At 45.6% G+C, this 18,526-nt stretch overlaps 2 protein-coding genes across 2 annotated transcripts in view; both read right to left on the reverse strand.

The window, feature by feature from the left end:
• LOC144479438 (phospholipid-transporting ATPase ABCA1-like) overlaps positions 1–18,526 on the reverse strand; it is a 174,324-nt gene that overhangs the window by 98,639 nt on the left and 57,159 nt on the right. Inside the window, exons 9-13 of the mRNA XM_078198097.1 lie at positions 15,259–15,496; positions 12,967–13,100; positions 11,985–12,101; positions 9,151–9,339; positions 2,101–2,315 (exon numbers count right to left, since the gene is read on the reverse strand). Of these exons, the coding sequence (XP_078054223.1) occupies positions 2,101–2,315; positions 9,151–9,339; positions 11,985–12,101; positions 12,967–13,100; positions 15,259–15,496 (893 nt within the window). The remainder of the gene's footprint in view (positions 1–2,100; positions 2,316–9,150; positions 9,340–11,984; positions 12,102–12,966; positions 13,101–15,258; positions 15,497–18,526) is intronic.
• The window catches only part of LOC144479440 (tight junction protein ZO-3-like), a 335,349-nt gene continuing 328,196 nt past the window's right edge, over positions 11,374–18,526 (reverse strand). Inside the window, exon 22 of the transcript XR_013495530.1 lies at positions 11,374–11,383. The gene's annotated coding sequence lies outside the window, so the exon portion shown is untranslated. The remainder of the gene's footprint in view (positions 11,384–18,526) is intronic.

The following is an 18,526-nucleotide window of genomic DNA, read 5'->3' on the forward strand; positions in this document are numbered from 1 at the left end:
CTGGTGATCGACTGAAATGAAACAGCTTTATTTGGAAAACCGAGAGACTTTGGAGCACGGGTGTGAAGTTTGAGGGATTGGAGGGAACACACAAACCTCCAAATACCTCATCTTCCTGACCCTTCGAGCACCAGCTGCCCTGCCCGTGGCAAAGTCTGCAGATCCTGCACTGGAGTCATTCACCATCTCGAACCCACTGGATTGAAGTGGATGGAAATAGTTGTTGATCCCAAGGGACTCCCAGAGGAGATGTCCTCATCCTGCCAATGGCAATGCAATTTTGGGTTTCTCTGCTCCTCAGCTTATGCAGCAGTGTAACTCCAAACATTAGAAAAATATTTCTGATATTTGAAGGTTAATGCTGCAATTTTTTTATAATTTATCAGGCACATGTGACAGGCCCACCTCAGGGGGCTTGATGACTATTTTTGGGTCTACATTTAAAATCATGGGTTATCATATAATCCATCCATACCTATAGCATATTAAAAATCTTATGTCTGCACAGACTTCCAGATTACAAAAGGTTACTTCCAGCGGTCATGCTTTTATCACACTCTTGTGCATCACCTTTCCCAGTCCTAGCTCCCTGGCCTCTGTGGCAGAGAAAATGCAAAGCACCAAGCAAAAAAATATTTCTCTGCTTCATAAGCTGCACTTGCACTCGCAAAACCTACACACACACTCGCAATGCAGAAACAACTGATCAGACAGCAAGGAATTGAACAGATACAGTGTAGAGCAGTGATGGGCAACCTGAGCTAGTAAGTGGGCTGCATGAAGTGGTCCTCCTTCCTCTCAGTGGGCCGCAAGTCAGAAATCAGGCCTGTTCACTAACTATGACCCAATGAATAAAATTGAATACATTTAATAAACACTGAATACTTTATGTTTAATCATTTATTTATTAATAGAACAATCAATTTCAAATGGTAAAAACAATTTACACTTTGGACGCAGAGAGCACGCCCGACTCCCTCAGTCAAAGTTGTGTTTAACCAGCATGCACCTCACTTGCCCTTGCTTTATGAGCGTATCACTTCAGTCATACCGGTAGGAAAAAAAACCATGCGTCTGGAACTCAGTGAAATGTGGCAACCCTGTGAATCATAGAATCCCAACAGTATAGAATAAGGCCGTTCAGCCCATCAAGTAACCCGACATATTTACCCTGCTAATCCCCCTGACACTAGGGTCAATTTATCATGGCCAATTAACCTAACTCGCACATCTTTGGAATGTGGGAGGAAAACGGAGCACCCGGAGGAAACCCACACAGACACGGGGAGAACGTGCAAACATTCAGACAGTGACCCGAGGCCGGAATTGAACCCGGATCCCTGGTGCTGTGAGGCAGCAGTGCTAACCACTGTGACGCCCCTGTGTGAGGGCAACAGTCAACGAAATGTCTTATGGGCCACACTCCGAACCCAAGTGGTCTCCGGGCTGCAGGTCACCCACCACTGCTGTAGAGTGCTCAGCTTGTATTAATTTTTGCCCCAGAATTAGACAACTCTTGGCGGCCTGAAAAAAAGCAGTAGCTCCCCGTTAAAGTGAACGGAACAAAGAAGGGTTACATGTTGGCCCCACTCTGTCACTTCAAGTCATGGTGATGGCTGAGAAATAAGAGATTCAAATGGTCTAATTTTCAGAAGCTGCTAAGATAACCTTTTGGATCAAGTAAAGAATCAGTGCATATTATTCTCGCAGACACAGTCTAATGCTATAACTTCCCTTCCTTTAAGAAAAAAGGAATAAACAGCCGTTGGGGAAATAACGTCATAACTGAAGTTAATGGAAAGTGGTTTTATACATTTGGATAACACAGTTAATAACTGGAATTTGATAGCAGGCCTGAATATTTGATCGCTCAAGGGCAATTTCTGGAAAGGCCTAGAAGATATTAAAACAACATGGCTGGGAATCTCCCAGGCATCGATTACACTCCAGCACCAAAACACCACGTTAATTGCAGCAAAACCTCTTGATGCAACAGAATGAGGTTGCTGGCAAAGTCACATGGACAGAGCAGCAGCAACTCCGAGGAAATTCCCAGCCTAGGTTGCCAAGGAACTCAATTTGAATAAGACTCAGCCAGACCTGTCCTTGATATTATTGGTCCGTGTCACATCGTCAACGTCCATCCTGATCTTGTACTTGATGTGACTCTGAAGGTTGTGCGACTCGCTGCCCAATGATTCCTCAACCAAAAACACAACGCCAGCCCAGAACTGTCTCTCCTCCAGAAGCTGCAATGCCCGGACCACTAACTTCTCTTCTGTTGGAACGGCTTCTATTTTATTCAGAGATATGCACTGTCAAAAACAGAGAAACTAGGATTTTAATATCATTTTTAAAAACTTGGAACAACATTCATATTTGGACATTCATAAACTTGGAACAACATGCCTCTGAAAAGCCAGCAGCATAATTAAGGATCCCATGCATCCCGGACATACTCTCTAGCTATGAGTGTAACACTATCTTCTGCACTCTCTCCTTTCCTTCTCTATGTACAGTATGCTTTGTCTGTATAGCGTGCAAGAAACAACACTTTTCACTGCATACTAATACATGTGACAATAATAAATCAAATCCCACCTTCTTCCGTCAGGGAAAAGATACAAAAGTCTGAGGTCACGTACCAACCAACTCAAGAACAGCTTCTTCCCTGCAGCCATCAGATGTTTGAACAGACCTATCTTATATTAAGTTGATCTTTCTCTACACCCTAGCTATGGGTGTAACACTTTATTCTGCACCCTCGCCTTTTCTTCTCCCCTATATACTCATGGAAAACCCAGGGAAAGAATCAAGGACTTAGTGTAGGATGTTAAAAAGAGTTGGAGAGAAAATGAAGGAAATCAAAATCTAATGGTATCATACGTTTCCATTTTAAAGCGTTGTAGATTGGAGTCGGAAGCAGATATAAAAAAGCCTGTAGATGCTGGGAATCAAACATAAAATGGTGGAAATACTCAGGTCAGTCAGCGTCTGAAAATAGACAAATTAATATCTCAAATGTATATACCCTTTATCAAACGAAAGGTAATACTGGTAAAACATGAGTTACAGTGTGGTTAGCACTGCTGCCTCACAACACCAGGGACCCGGGTTCAATTCCAGCCTCGGGTGACTGTGTGTATGGAGTTTGTACATTTTCCCATTGTCTGCGTGGGTTTCCTCCCACAGTCCAAAGATGTGCAGGTTAGGTTGATTGGCCATGATAAATTGACCCTAGTGTCAGGGGTTTAGCATGGTAAATATGTGGGGTTACAGGATAAGGGTCTGGGTGGGATTGTGGTCAGTGCACACCTGATGGGCCGAATGGCCTCCTCCTACACTAAAGGGATTCTCTGATTCTATGAGACCAGTCTTGATTTCAATGCAGGGAAAAAGGATCAAGGAGAATGAAGAAGATTATTTAGGACGAGGTATTTGGAGCTTTGGAGAAATGAGGAAACTTCAAAGGAGCACTGACTATATCATAGCATCAAAAACAGTGACATAGTTTATAGAATGTCTCGCTTACTACCTAAACAAATCGATGGCAGCAATGACACTGGGTCACACAAGCCTACCTTTAAAATTACCGTGTGTAACACAAGTCCCAGGGCTCAAACCTCTGGTGCAGGTTTCATGTTGCAACAAAGCCAGGGGCACCACAGTTTAGACCAGAGATTCCAAGCTTCTGTCAGGGACTTGCTCACACAGACAGCACCTGTGTATGTGCTGAGGTCTCTATTGTGTACCTCTGGGCCCGAGGCAGGAATGGAGGCACTCCATTGAGCGCCGAGAACATAAACAGGACACAGCTGACTTAAGAACACATTCTAAAAATAAGGTGATCACTGGGTGTCTGTGTAAACAAAATAATTTGAGAGATTTATTTAGATACTTCATCTTCTGCCTTTCTCCATTGGGACTTCGCAAATCACTCGATATTGTCAGTGGTCAGAGTTCCTCTGAACCTTTCTTCTCTCATTCCTCCCAAGCTTGTTCTTCAGATAGCCTCTCTCCTTCTCGCATCCCCTCAGTGATGTGATGAAGAAACATCATTGTCTCCCACACAACTCACTCTTCCTCAGGACAGTTATGGGAAATCCGAACCTTCTTTGGTTTCCTCGATTTTTTTTGATCCAGAACATTTAAGCATGGTGTCACCAAATCATTACTTCCTGATTGATCTTTTATTCTCTCCAAGTCTTTGACTTTGGTGCTGCCCAATAACGTGTTCCTGACCTTTGTTCTCAACAATCACGGTTCATGGCACGGGGCTGGATTTTATAGTCCCTACATTGGAGTTTGAAGGGGTGGGAGCTTTCCTGTGGCTTTCCCACCCACTTCTGGTGGGTGGGGGTGGCATCAGGCAGCCCGCCCATCCTCCCGACCATTGACGCTCTGAAGTGGCTCTAAATGAATTACCATTTAAGTGCCACATTCCACTTCCACCACTATTTTACCCATGGGGGTGGATAGAATCATAGAAACCCTACAGTGCAGAAGGAGGCCATTCGGCCCATCGAGTCTGCACCGACCACAATCCCACCCAGGCCCTCCCCCACATATTTTACCTGCTAATCCCTCTAACCTACACATCTCTGGACTCTAAGGGGCAATTTTTAACCTGGCCAATCAACCTAACTTGCACATCTTTGGATAGCCCAGGACAGGTGGGTAGCCATCACCTTTGGTTGTGCAGGGCGTTGGGCAAAGGGGGTAGGGTGGATGTGAGCCTCCACTGGGGACCGTGTGCCCATCAGAGGCACCCTTGTCACCCCCACATACATCTTTAACCCTCACTCACCCTAGCCTCTGAAACCTGGCCCCCACCCCCTCCCACTGGGATCTGCCTGCCAGGCCCTGCTGATAGAACCATAGAATCCTGCAGTGCAGAAGGAGGCTATTTGCCCCATCGAATCTGCACCGACCACAATCCCACCCAGACCCTATCCCCATAACCCCATGTATTTACTAGCTAGTCCTCCCTGACACCAAGGGGCAATTTATCATGGCCAATCCAACTAACCTGCATAGCTTTGGACTGTGGGAGGAAACCGGAGGACCCCGAGGAAACCCATGCAGATACAGGGGGAATGTGCAGACTCCGCACAGGCAGTCACCCGAGGCCGGAATTGAACCCGGGTCCCTGCTGTTGTGAGGCAGCAGTGCTAACCACTGTGCCACTGTACCTGGGACTTGCCTTGAAATCCAGCTCCATAACCTCTAATCAACCCAGGTCTTTGAAAGGGGAAAAAGAAGAAAATGGGAGGAGAAAATAGTTACAGTTCAATAGGAAAAGGAATTAGTTACAGAGACAGAGTTCCTTGGGAACACTGGTTTTATGCAGATCATGCCTAAAAGATCGACAGGAAGCACCAGCCTGGTGTTGGAGTCAGTAATTCCACATCAGTGGGCGTCTCAAATCCTCACACACCAAAATCATGCACTTCTTCAAACACGCAGTACAAACAAACTTAAAAATACTCAGCAATTTGGCAATTAGCTGACTTCAGAGAGTCATAACTCCCATTAGTGGACAAATGCCCAGAGTTTACAGTTGGTAACCAGGCATCTTCACATTGTACATCCACTCAATTTAGCCCAAAGCCTGGAGTCCAAACGGGGAGCTCGTTGTGTCAAATGAGTTTCCTCATGCTTCACCCAGTAAACAACACACACACGTTGCAACATCGGAATGACTGCCAAAGCTACGTTGTTATTTAAATAAGTTGAAAGTTAACTATTTGGGGTGAAATTGGTTCACAGTCTGGTTTGTAGTGAAGCGGCAGCCAACTTTTCACTACGTTGGATCTCCTTTCCACAGGACGATTGTTCAAATTCTTTTCAGAGACTTATTTCCTCGTCTCTGTTGTTTTTACTTGTTCGAGAAATATTGCCAAGATATTGAATTTCAGAGTCAATGGAAAATGCAAACTTGTTCAGTGAAAAAAAAGCCCACTGCTTGCGAGCAGTCTGTTTCATTCTATTGGACGTAGACTAACTTCACCCCGAGTGTGGTATTTGAAGGCAGGGACCACACATTAAATCAAATGGAGTGGGGACACTGCCTTCCCAGCCATCTCTGAGCGATCCCCCATATTAAAAGGGTAAATTCGTTATAATCCTAAGTAGATTTGTACTTATCCTTTTACATGTGGCAAAGAGGTTTCGAGGTAAATTAATGATAAATGAAGCTTATAAATGGGCGGCACGGTAGCACAGTGGTTAGCACTGCTGCTTCACAGCTCCAGGGACCCGGGTTCGATTCCCGGCTTGGGTCACTGTCTGTGTGGAGTTTGCACATTCTCCTCGTGTCTGCGTGGGTTTCCTCCGGGTGCTCCGGTTTCCTCCCACAGTCCAAAGATGTGCGGGTTAAGTTGATTGGCCATGCTAAAAATTGCCCTTAGTGTCCTGAGATGTGTAGGTTAGAGGGATTAGTGGGTAAATATATAGGGATATGGGGGTAGGGCGTGGGTGGGATTGTGGTCGGTGCAGACTCGATGGGCCGAATGGCCTCTTTCTGTACTGTAGGGTTTCTATGATTTCTATGATTTCTAATCCTGTATGACCATAGGCTGCTCTGGTGTTGACTTAACCAGAGGATCACCACACCTCAAGGGAGGGGCAAGGTTGAGAAAGCGGGGCCTTCATGAATAACCTCAGCCAGTAGAGGAATTGAACCCTCGCTGTTGTCATCTTTCTGCATCATGAACGAGCCATCCAGCCAACTGAACTAACCAACTCCCCCCCCACACTATGACCTGCAGGTAAGGCATCAGCCAACTCAACTGCCCCGAGGCCTGCAACTTGCCTATTTATTAAAGGCCTCTTTTTGGCTTTATGGCCATAAATGGTGGCATGGCAGAAGGCAGAAGAAAGTGATCAGCCCACTTCTTTCCCATGTCGGGTTAAAGGAAGGGGGTGTGCCTCCCTTTGGGTGCCCACAGTGCCCATCAGGGGCAGCCAGCCCAAAGATGGTGACCTTTGGCCTTTGGAACCCAATCCATCCCATACCCCTCCCACACCTCGCTTGTGTCCCTGATCCTGTCCTGACCAACAACCCCAAATGCCTTCTCCAGTCCAGCGCGCCTGGACATTCTTCCCAGGATCCCTCCCTCGCAGTTACGGCAGTGGCCAATCTGGCACTGCTGGGACCCCTCAGCTGCCAATCCGTCAATCAGATTGGCGGCAGCTCAAAAGCATGACTTACTGCCCTCAAGGAGCAGAGGTCCCACCTTCCCCCCCATCCACCATGAGTGTATTGCCACTGCAGGGAAGCCTTTGCTGAAGTCTACATTCTCAAGGTCGAATTTCTACTGAGTTGGGATGGGGGGGGGGATGGAATACACCATCGCAGCACCTTCCCAAACCTCCCCCCTCACCCCCTACCCCATAGTAAAAATCACCTCATGGAGCATTGTCCCATGATAGAGATACCCGAAACCTGCAAGGATCACTCGCAATCCAAGTGCATTTCATCGTGGGATAAGTGCTGCTCCCAGCTGCTTCACATCAAGGAGTCGCGATCATAGGCACAGTATGAAAATGACATCAAAATAATATTCAATCTAATTGACTTTATGGTAACATTTAAATTTACTGAGGGTTATTAGAAAACATAAATGATTTAACTTCAATTAGAACATGAAAAGCTTGACGCTACTTCGTGACTTTTTCCTAAATCACCCCACTTGTGGTCGGTTCTGACATTTCACCCAAGGGACGGAATTGCTAATGAAATGTTGCGTCCCTTTAGAATGTCCCGCAACTTAAATTCAATAGCTTTCAGATCCATATCCTGAGAATAATTTTCCCAATAAGCTGAACATTCAATTCGCGAGGGTTACGTGCAGGTCTGAGTGACACTCAGAATAGATTCATAGGTTTTGTAATGTTGGAACAGTCAGCTGACATTCTCACTGCTAAACATCAGAGTCAGGCCCCAACCACCCACCTCAGGAACATCCTTTGATTTGGGCTTGTGGAAGCATTTGCTCAATATGAAAGTGCCTCCAGGATGTCATTCCAGTGTATGCCTTTTAATACGAACTAGCTCAGCTAACATAGACACATAGGAAATAGGAGGAGTAGGCCATTCAGCCCTTCGAGCCTGCTTGATCATTCATTACGTTGGCACAGTGGTTAGCACTGCTGCCTCACAGCAGTTCAATTCCGGCCTCGGATGACTGTATAGAATTTACACGTTCTCCCTATGTCAGTGTGGGTTTTCTCCGGGTGCTCCGGTTTCCTTCCACAGTCCAAAGATGTATGGATTAGGTTGACTGACCATGTTAAATTGCCCTTCAGTGTCAGGGAATTAGCAGGGTAAATACATGGGGTTATGGGAATAGGACAGGATTGTTGTTGGTGCAGGCTTGATGGGCTGAATGGCCTCCTTCTACACTGTAGGTATTCTATGATTATGACCATGGCTGATCATCCAACTCAATAGCCTAATCCCACTTTCCCCCCCACATTCTTTGATTCCCTTCGTCCCAAGAGCTATATCTAATTCCTTCTTGGAAACATACAATGTTTTGGCCTCAACTTCTTTCTGTGGTAGCAATTTCCATAGGCTCACCACCCTCTGAGTGAAGAAATTGCTTTTTATCTCAGTCCTAAATAGTCGACCCGGTATTCTCAGACTGTGGCCCTTGGTTCTATCCCCACTATCAAGAACATCCTTCCTGCATTTACCCTGTCTAGTCCAGTTAGACCACCCCTCCCCACTCATTCTTCTGAATTCCATTGAATGTAATCCTAACCGACTCCTATGTCTCCTCATACATCAGTCCTGCCATCCCAGGAATCAGTCTGGCAAAACTCCACTGCTAAGTAATAATAGAGTTTTTCCTGAATCCATCTAACAGAAATATAAAAGTACATGCAATATGGAAATTCCCTTAAACTACTGATCATAAAAGTATAATGTGTTATAACTAAAACTAGCAGGCTTGGGGGCAAACAGATAGAAAGTAAGCACAGTCCAAATCTTCTTTTAAAATTTTCAAATCTTTTTCAATTTATTGAAGTACCATGGCTTCCAAGATGTGCGGATTTAAAAGAGTGCCATCCATTTGGAGCTTTGATCAAGTTGGGAATCTCTTCCCAAACTGGGAAGTTTAACTATTTTACACAGAAACATACCTCAACGACACGGGACAAAGAGTTGACCATTTGATCGACTTCTCCATAAGCTTGTTTCCAGGTGTAAACAGAATTCTCACCCTCCTGGGCTTGGCTCGACAGGAAGTTGGCAATGCTTGCTGCACTCCAGGAGGTAGAGTTGAGCTGCAGATCAAGAACACTGGCGATAGCAGGGTTCTTCAGCATTTCCTGGCAAAAACAACATAGTACGTTTTCATGGCAGGTATATTTAACAACACAGCATTGAATTAGGTGCAGTCTCCCTTCGTTCATCATGTGTCAGAAATGAGAGTTTAAGATGCTGATGCTTATTCAAGGAATGGTTACTCACAGATGACACAAGATGTGAAGGTTGTAAGAGAACTTCATTGCTGGAATTTTATAGCCCACTGGGAGCAGGATGATGGGGGCAACTCTTGGAGTCAAAGCTTCCTCCTGGAAGGGATCGGAAGGCCCACTGCTATTAAGTAGCTGTGGGGCGAGCTGATCAAGCGGAGGCGCACTCGCCACTGACCTTTACATGGGGATTTGGGGGGGGGGGGGGGGGGGGGGGGGGGGTTGTGTTAATCCCACCCTCATGTTAAGTATAGTCACATGCTAAAGTTGCTGAATCCAGCAATAGTGATTAGTCCTGGTGTTCCAAATTTAGTTTTAAGGCGTCTCACGTTTACTCCTTAGATTTGGGCGGCACGGTGGCACAGTGGTTAGCACTGTTGCCCCACAGTGCCAGGGACCCTGGTTCAATTCCGGCCGTGGGTGACTGTGTGGAGTTTCCACATTCTCCGGGTGCTCCAGTTTCCTCCCACACTCTAAAGATGTGCTGGTTGGGTGGATTGGCCATGGTAAATTGCCCCTTCATGTCAGGGGGATGAGCAGGTGGTGTTACGGGGATAGGGCCGGGGTGGGATTGTTGTTGGTTCAGACTCAATGGGCCAAATGGCCTCCTCTACACTGTAGGGATTCTATGATTCTGTATAGGCAATTCAATCAGACCTCTCCCATGATCATCATGATCCTTATTTTACATCGACTGCCATTAGTTAATTATTTCACAGATATGCTGACTCTGTGGGGATAAGGGGTGTGGTGTGAGGGTTGAAAGCTACATGGTGGGTTTCAAGGCTAACATAGCTGCCCATCTCTTCACATTCACCAAAAAAGCTAATGTAGAATTATTAAACAAATAGATTTATCTTCCAGAAGATCACAACTATAACAAGAATGAGAAAACGATCTTACATGATGTCAAATTCACAAGGTGCCTTTGGGAACTAATTTATTAAAGTTATTCTTTGCTGGGATGTGGGCATTGCTGGCAAGGCCAGCATTTGTTGTCCTTCCCTAATTGCCCTTGAACTAAGGCCATTTCAGGAGGGCAGTTAACAGCTATGCTCCACATTGCTGTGGCTGTGGAGTTGCATATAGACCACACGAGGTAAGGAAGGCAGGTCTCCTTCCCTACAGGACATTAGTCAACCAGATGGGATTTTACAATGATAGTTTCATGGTCATCATTATTGAGACTAACTTTACATTCCACATTTTATTAGTTGAATTGAAATTCTACCACTCCCATTGTGGGATTTGTACCTACGTTCCCAGAAGAGTGGGTTGGACCTCTGGATTACTAGTCCAATTACCACCATCATCTCCTCCAGAGAGCAACTGCTTCTCAACAGTCTCCAGTTACTGTATGTTTCAGCAGATTTCTGAATTTTTGCTACAAAATGGAATCAGACACAAAATGGACTCTTTAAAAACAACCTTTCCAGCTCACATTCTTCAACACTTGGGCATGAAGAGTTGTCAGGAGCCTGAGCCTCAGGAGATCGAGTCTGCAATCAGTAGAGATCCTGAGCTATAGTTAACTCTGCCCCCTTTTAAAAAGGACCTCAGTAGAGTTTGGATGTTAGCCTGCTATAGGCCTTAGCTTTGTTGGCCCATTGATACATTACCTCAGCTCTGGCTGGTTGGAAATTTCTGACCGTTCACACTGACGGGATCTTCCAGTCCTGCCGACAGTGCACTCCTGCTGCGGATCTCCTGGCAGCGAGGGGCGCATTCAACAGGAAACCCCGTTGATGACAGCGGAACCAGAAGATCTCACTGCTGGCCAATGGGGGTGCCACCTCCGTGAAACATGCGGCGGCGGGTTGAGTGGGAAAATCCCACCCTCTGTCTATACTGAAACCCGTGCAGGCCATACATCCTTCTTATAATTATTAACGATTTGCTTTTATATCATACCTGATCCTGCAATTTGTTTGAAAGGTGACCATTATATGGGAAATGCAGCAGTTACGCTGCAACAGAAAATGCTCACTATTAACTCCCTTTAAGTGGTTTCATGTCATTTGACTTGGGGGTAAATATCTCTCTCTTCAAATAGTGCCATAAAACCTTTGATGTCCAGTTGAAGCTGTAGATGGGGACCTAGGTTTTAAAATCTTGTCCAGTGAAACATGCCAATATATCAGCAATTACATTATTGGGCAATTACATTGTTAAAGACAAGTGACGATTATTGGTTCAACCTCCAGAAAGAGTATAAATGGACACAAGGGGAACAGTGGGGGTGGGGAAGTGCTGAGCTGAGCTGATCCGAGAATAACAAGCTTCAGGTCAACAACGAGCTTCAGGTCAACAACGAGCTTCAGACTCATTCCTTCACCATTATTGAAATTAACAAAGCATTCTGTCTTTTCCAGCCTTGAGTATCATGGATTCAGGTTTTCTAGTGATGCTTCAACCCACACTCTCTGATCCACAAGCATGATTGCCAACTGAAGTAAATTAATAAAGTGCATGAAAGTGAGGAGAAGCAGAGCACTTACCCGGAAGAGATGGATTTCCTGGCTACTTTCCATAAACTTCTGGATCTGGGGTCCAGCTTCATTCCATGCTCCTTGGACCTCCTGCAACAAACTGAGATCCTCAAATGTTCTGTTGACCTGACAAGCGAGAAGCAAAGATTAAGCTATTAGCAATTCCAACACATTCAAGCCACTTTTTCAATTCCTATTGACATGGTCTGGTCATCTGCACTGACATGTTGTGGACCAGATTTCCTCAGATCCAGGAACAGAAGTGGAATTAAATGATAACCGGTTGCTCTGACTTTAGCTGACTTGGCATGAGTTCATGGAGCAGTGAAAACAACAATTAAGTCAGTCAAAACGTGTTTGGTTGTTAATAATAGCTGCTCGTGGACTGCACAGGTCTAATTTTTTTGTATGATGAAAAGGCGTTGTTAAGACTTGTTTAATTGATCCTATTCCAGCATAGCATTCTGCAGTGCAGGAAGCCGTCATTTGGCCCATCAAGTCTGCACTGACCACAATCCCACCCAGGCCCTATCCCCATAACCCCATGCATTTACCCTAGCTAGCCCCGCTGACACTAAGGGGCAATTTAGCATGGCCAATCCACCTAACCTGCACATCTTTGGACTGTGGGATGAAACCGGAGCACTTGGAAGAAACCCACGCAGACACGGGGAGAACGTGCAAACTCCACACAGACAGTGACCCAAGCCGGGAATCGAACCTGGAGGCAGCAGTGCTAACCACTGTGCTGCATGTCACTGAAATTTAGTAAATTCATTGCCCATTAATAATTTTTAATCAGTTAGTTAGCGTACAAAAACACTCTGGTCAAGCAAAGAATCTTCAAATTGATGGAAGTCATCATGGTCAACATTAACCAACTCCTCATGGGCAACCCTACCCCGATCTGATTCTGTACTTTATGGATACTGGCCACACCAATTACATACAGACCTCAGTTAAGCAATTTCCATCCATAAAGTCAAAGTACCTCTTTCATTATCTTCAATGTCGCTGGAGTATCCGGAGTGTACAGAATCTTCCCCACAAAAAATGGCTTAATACTTTTCCACATAATCATGGAATAAGATTCAAGAGACTTAAGTAAATCGTTGCAGTGAGGTGCTGTAGGAAGCAAGGAGAGAAATTCAGTTCGGCAGAAAACACTTACCGCCCTCTGAACAATAACTGCATTATCAACGTTCTGAGTTCCATTCTCACTTGATACTCTATTAATATCAGCACACAAAATAAAAACTTCTACCTTAAAATAATTCAGAAGACCAAAACAAAACTTTGGCACCATTAAAATGGAATAAAACAAATACCATGCATTTACATAGCGCCTTTCACAACCTCGATGTCCCAACCAGTGAATATATGTTAAGTGTTGTCACTGCTGAAATGTAGAAAACATAACAGACAAATCTCTAACAGAATGGGACAGAGACAAAGTAAAGCTCCCTCTATCCTTTCCCAGACAAAGTAGTCTCCAACATATCCCAAGTTTCCATCCTTAGCCTCTCTAATTCTTCCCCAGTGTGATGCTTCTGCACAGCATCGTTCACACTTTACCTCTCAACGGTCACCCTTGATTCCATAACCTTTCTGTTCATTTATCTGTCCAATATCAAGACGATCCAGAAATTTATGCGGCTCAACAAAGGGTAGATCAAAATCAAACAACTTCAGGAGCTTAATGCTTTCATAGAATTCCTACAGTGCAGTCCATCGGGCCTGCACCAACAACAATCCTACACAGGCCCTATCTCTGTAATCCCACATATTTACCCTGCTAATGCCCCTGACATGAAGGAGCAATTTAGCATGGCCAATAAACCTAATTGGAGGAGGAATGTGGGAGGAAATCGGAGCATCTAGAGGAAACCCATGCAGACACGGGGAGAATGTGCAAACTCCACACAGTCACCTGATGCCGGAATTGAACCCGGGTCCGTGGCGCTGAGATGCAGTGCTAACTAGCATGCCACTGTGATCTCATCTCCTTCCATGTTCAAACTAAACCCAATGGTACTGGGATTCAACTGCTACATCCCATCCACACAGCCTATTTTTCCTCCAAAGCCTTGCCCATCTTTATCCTGACTGCTTAAAATCTTCCTCACCACTTCGTCATCTCCAAACCAGACTTTTTTCAGCACCTCCTTGCCAATTTCCCCGATTTCCACCCTCCCCAAATTCCAACTCATCCCAAAATGAGTTTCAGGGCAGCTCAGTGCAGACTCGATGGGCCAAATGGCCTGTTTCTGCACTGTCGGGTTTCTATGATTCTATGAAAATCCACATGAGGTCTCCTAATTATCATCCCTATCTTTATCCAATACATCCTTGAACTTTCACACTTTGAATCCCACATCCCACTATCAGTTCCAGAAGATTCAAGCATCTTGCATCACACTCTAGAATGCTCTCCTCCAACTTTGATCGCCATTCCCTCCTCCAATAACTCCCTCAGTGCCTTCAGCCACCTCCCAATTCTCTTTCTAATCCTACTCAAGTCTAATAATAAACGGTGAAGCATTTAATGGCACACATCAGCTCCAACCTCAAAGGAGTGCCCAGTGATCCACACCAGCCAACCTGTGTTTTTTGTTCCCCAGAATGAGATTGCTAATTGCTACTGAGCAGATTTGGTCCCCTTATTTAACGAAAGATATTTAATTGGAGGCAGTTCAGAGAAGATTTTTTTGGATGATCCCTGGTATGGAGGGCTTGTCTTACGAGCAAAGGTTAAACAGGTTGGGACTGTACTCATTGGAATTTAGAAGAATGAGAGGTGATCTCATTGAAACATAGGATTCTTAAGAGGCTTGACATGGTAAATGTTGAGAGGATGGGGAGTCTAGGACCAGTGGGTATAGTCTCAGAATAAAAGGGGCACCAATTTAAGACTGAGATGAGGAGGAATTTCTTCTCTCAGAGCGTTGAGTGTGTTTGGAACTCCTTGCCAGAGAGAGCTGTGGGGACAGAGTTATTGTGTATATTTAAGGTTGAGATAGATGTTTGATCAGTAGTGGAAATCAAGGGTTACAGGAAAGTGGATGCAAGGATTGTTGGATCAGCCATGATCCTATTGAATGGCGGAGAAGGCTCAAGGAACTGAATGGCCTACTCCTGTTCCTATTTCTCGTGGTCTTATACTAAATTAGGGGCAGCTTTGAACTGCAGCCATGAACCCATTAGGAACTGGGCTGACCCTGTTTAAATTCACGTCTTAGATTTATTTTGCTTTCGAGATTAATGGCAGAGTTACAGTACTCACATGTTAAATTGCCAAAAGTGATAGTTTTCTCATCCGTGTTATTCCTGCTAAAGAAGGTCTTGTAGTCATCATCTTCGTACCAGTTCAGGAAAGGTATCTGCAGGCCGCCCCCATCTGGATGCCCACAGACTATTTTGGATATCATCTGTGATATCATCTTGGGTGACCCAGTGGTGTTTGAACTAGTTAACCACCGAACTGCATCCCGGAACTCCGAGAAACTGGTCATGTTGGAAATCTTGTGACAAAATCAGCAGAAAACAGAAGAAAAATACGTAAAACATTAACAGATGTGAAGACCACAGATCAAGAGCCAAAGTACAATTGCAAGACACCACAAAACAAAAATGAGTGAAGCCAAATAACAATGGTTAACACATGAATTGAGTGCTTAAGCAGCTTGAATGTTTCCAGTCTTGTATTTAAGTTTATTTATTAGTATCACAAATAGGCTTGCATTAACACTGCAATGAAGCTACTGTGAAAATCCCCTAGTCGCCACACTCCGGCGCCTGTTCAGGTACACGGAGGGAGAATTTAGCATGGCCAATCCACCTAACCAGCACGTCTTTTGGACTGTGGGAGGAAACCCATGCAGACACATGGAGAACGTGCAGACTCCACACAGATAGTGACCCAAGCCGGGATTTGAACCCGGGTCCCTGGCGCCGAGAGGCAGCAGTGCTAACCATTTTGCCACCGTTCCACCTTTTACTTCCTTCAAGGTCTCAAATGAAGCCCGTGTTCAATCACCTTCTGTCACCAGCGAGTAGTAAACATTTCTTTAATTCTTCCTCATGACTCAGGCCTCCCATATCACAGAATCCCTGCAGTGCAGAAGGAGACCATTCGGCCCATCAAGTCCACTCCTACTATCCAACACAGTCTCTTACCCAGGCCCACCCCACCCTATCCCTGTAACCTCGCAAATTATCCCATGAATTCCCTTAACCTGGACATCTTTGTATACAAAAGGGCAATTTAGCATGGCCAATTCACCTAACCCACACGTCTTTCAGACTGTGGGAGGAAACCGGAGCACCCAGAGGAAATCCAAGCAGACGGGGAGAATGTGCAGACTCTGCACTGACAGTGACCCAGGCCGGGAATTGAACCCGGATCCCTGGCGCTGTGAGGCAGCACTGCTGACCACTGGGCCACCGTGACGCCCCCAGAGCTTCAATATTCTCCTTGCCTGCCCTCATGACCAAATTGAGCAGTGGCTCCTCAAGCTGCAAACCGACTAGAGAGAGATTTAATGCATCCTCAAATTTGTACTTTGTGATTTTCTGCTGATGTTTAGAATAATTTATGTGAACAAAATACAACGAAACAAGGCTTTCATTCACAACTGACATCTGCAGCTTCCACTCCATTCAGCACTGAAACTAGTTTAGGAATTAGAAAACATTTCCTATTCTTTCAATCACATGTTGCTCAAGTTAATTTTCTTTCAGCATCATCTTTTGCCGCTGTTTAAAAAGTTAATCAAAGCCAAGTTCCAAGAACTTGCTGTTCAATGGCTCCTCCTCCTCCTTCCATTCCCCTGTTGCCTTGGCAATGGATTACCCATTACTGCCTCACCTCAATAGTCAGGGGAAGTTTCAAATAGTCTAAAACAAGCAAGGTCGCAATGCAACACGGAGCAAGAGAAGACCAAAATCGGCCCTTCAAACACGCTTGGCACGGTGCCACCGTGGTTAGCACTGCTGCCTCTCAGCGCCAGAGTCCCAGGTTCGATTCCCGGCTTGGGTCTCTGTCTGCGTGGTCTCTACATGTTCTCTCCGTGTGTGTGGGTTTCCTCCCACAGTCCGAAAGATGTGCAGGTTAAGTCCATTGGCTATGCTAACTTCTCCCTCAGTGTACTTGAACAGGCACCGGAGTGTGGCAACTTGGGGATTTTCACAGTAACTTCATTGCAGTGTTAATGTAAGCTTACTTGGGACAATGATAAATAAACTTTAAACTCTTCCTGATCATAAACAACTATCCGTTTATACTCCATGAACAGCCTATGTACAACCTACCCTATCATAGAAACATTCATGGATTCACTGGTGCCACACATACCTTCGCTCTGTTACTGACCATCACAGTGTTCACTTAGCCACACTGTTAAAATGCATTCAGTGCCACATTTACTTGGAAATCCAGTCATGGAGCTCAATCCAACAGCTCTGGCTGCCTGGCTATCTGGGTCTGTGATGAATCTCAAAATCATTTTAACATGACATTGGGGAACTCCCTTGTGCATCAGTGTGGCTCACTGGCAAATGCCACAGCAGGCAGCACAGTGGAACAGTGGTTAGCACTACTGTCTCACAGCGCCAGGGACCCGGGTTCAATTCCAGCCTTGGGTGACTGTGCAAACTCTGCACATTCTCCCTGTGTCTGCATGGATTTCCTCCGGATGTCCCGATTTCCTCCCAAAGATGTGGTCAGGTCAGGTGAATTAGCCATGGTAAATGTGGGTGGTTATGGGTTTAGGGCAGGGGGGAGGGCAGGGCCTGGGCGGGAAGCTCTTTCGGAAAGTTGGTGTAGGCCTGATGGGCCAAATGGCCTCTTTCTGCATGGTAGGGATTCTATTCTATAAAGGTCCCAATGAAGCCCTGGAACATGGAACGACCCAGTGGCACAGAAATCAGAAGCCGTGGTGACTTTTAAGGCTACTGGGATAGGATCAACTCTTATTCTAAGGGGCTGTGGGTCTTTCTGCAGGAGCTGACATAGTTCCAGCGGCAGACTGCTGTGACATCCTCAACCATCTTAAACACTAAATCACGTGCGATATTTTTAGTTACATGCCACTGCTTGACCTCAGGTGGGCCCTCAGTATCCTGAGCTGCCTGACGCTTTGCTGTACCTGACCCATTCTCTGCCAGTTCCTCTCCTCCACCATTGCATCATAAAGCTATGGGGAGACAGGACCCATCCTGACTGCTTAAAGTGAACTGTGGATAGAAGGATCTGGTCAGTACAATCTGGGCTTCTGTCCTGTCTCGAGGACCGTGGGCCTTGGGCAGCCCATTGAGTCCACCCACCCACAATGGCCAACTCCCTTGTCGACCTCGGTTCATCCCTTATTGTTACAGCTATAATCACTGGACATTCCCACTCTGACACTGGAACTGCAAACCATAACCCTGCACCCTCCCTCTGTCATCTTTCACCTTCTCTCCATCACCCTCATTCTACTTTTGGTGACACTAAAGTTGCCCTCCATCAACATCAAGCTGCCCCCACACCCCCAGCACTCTCGACCCTCCAA

This window comes from Mustelus asterias, chromosome 26 (genome assembly GCF_964213995.1).
Source record: "Mustelus asterias chromosome 26, sMusAst1.hap1.1, whole genome shotgun sequence".
In the NCBI taxonomy this organism is placed as follows: domain Eukaryota; kingdom Metazoa; phylum Chordata; class Chondrichthyes; order Carcharhiniformes; family Triakidae; genus Mustelus; species Mustelus asterias.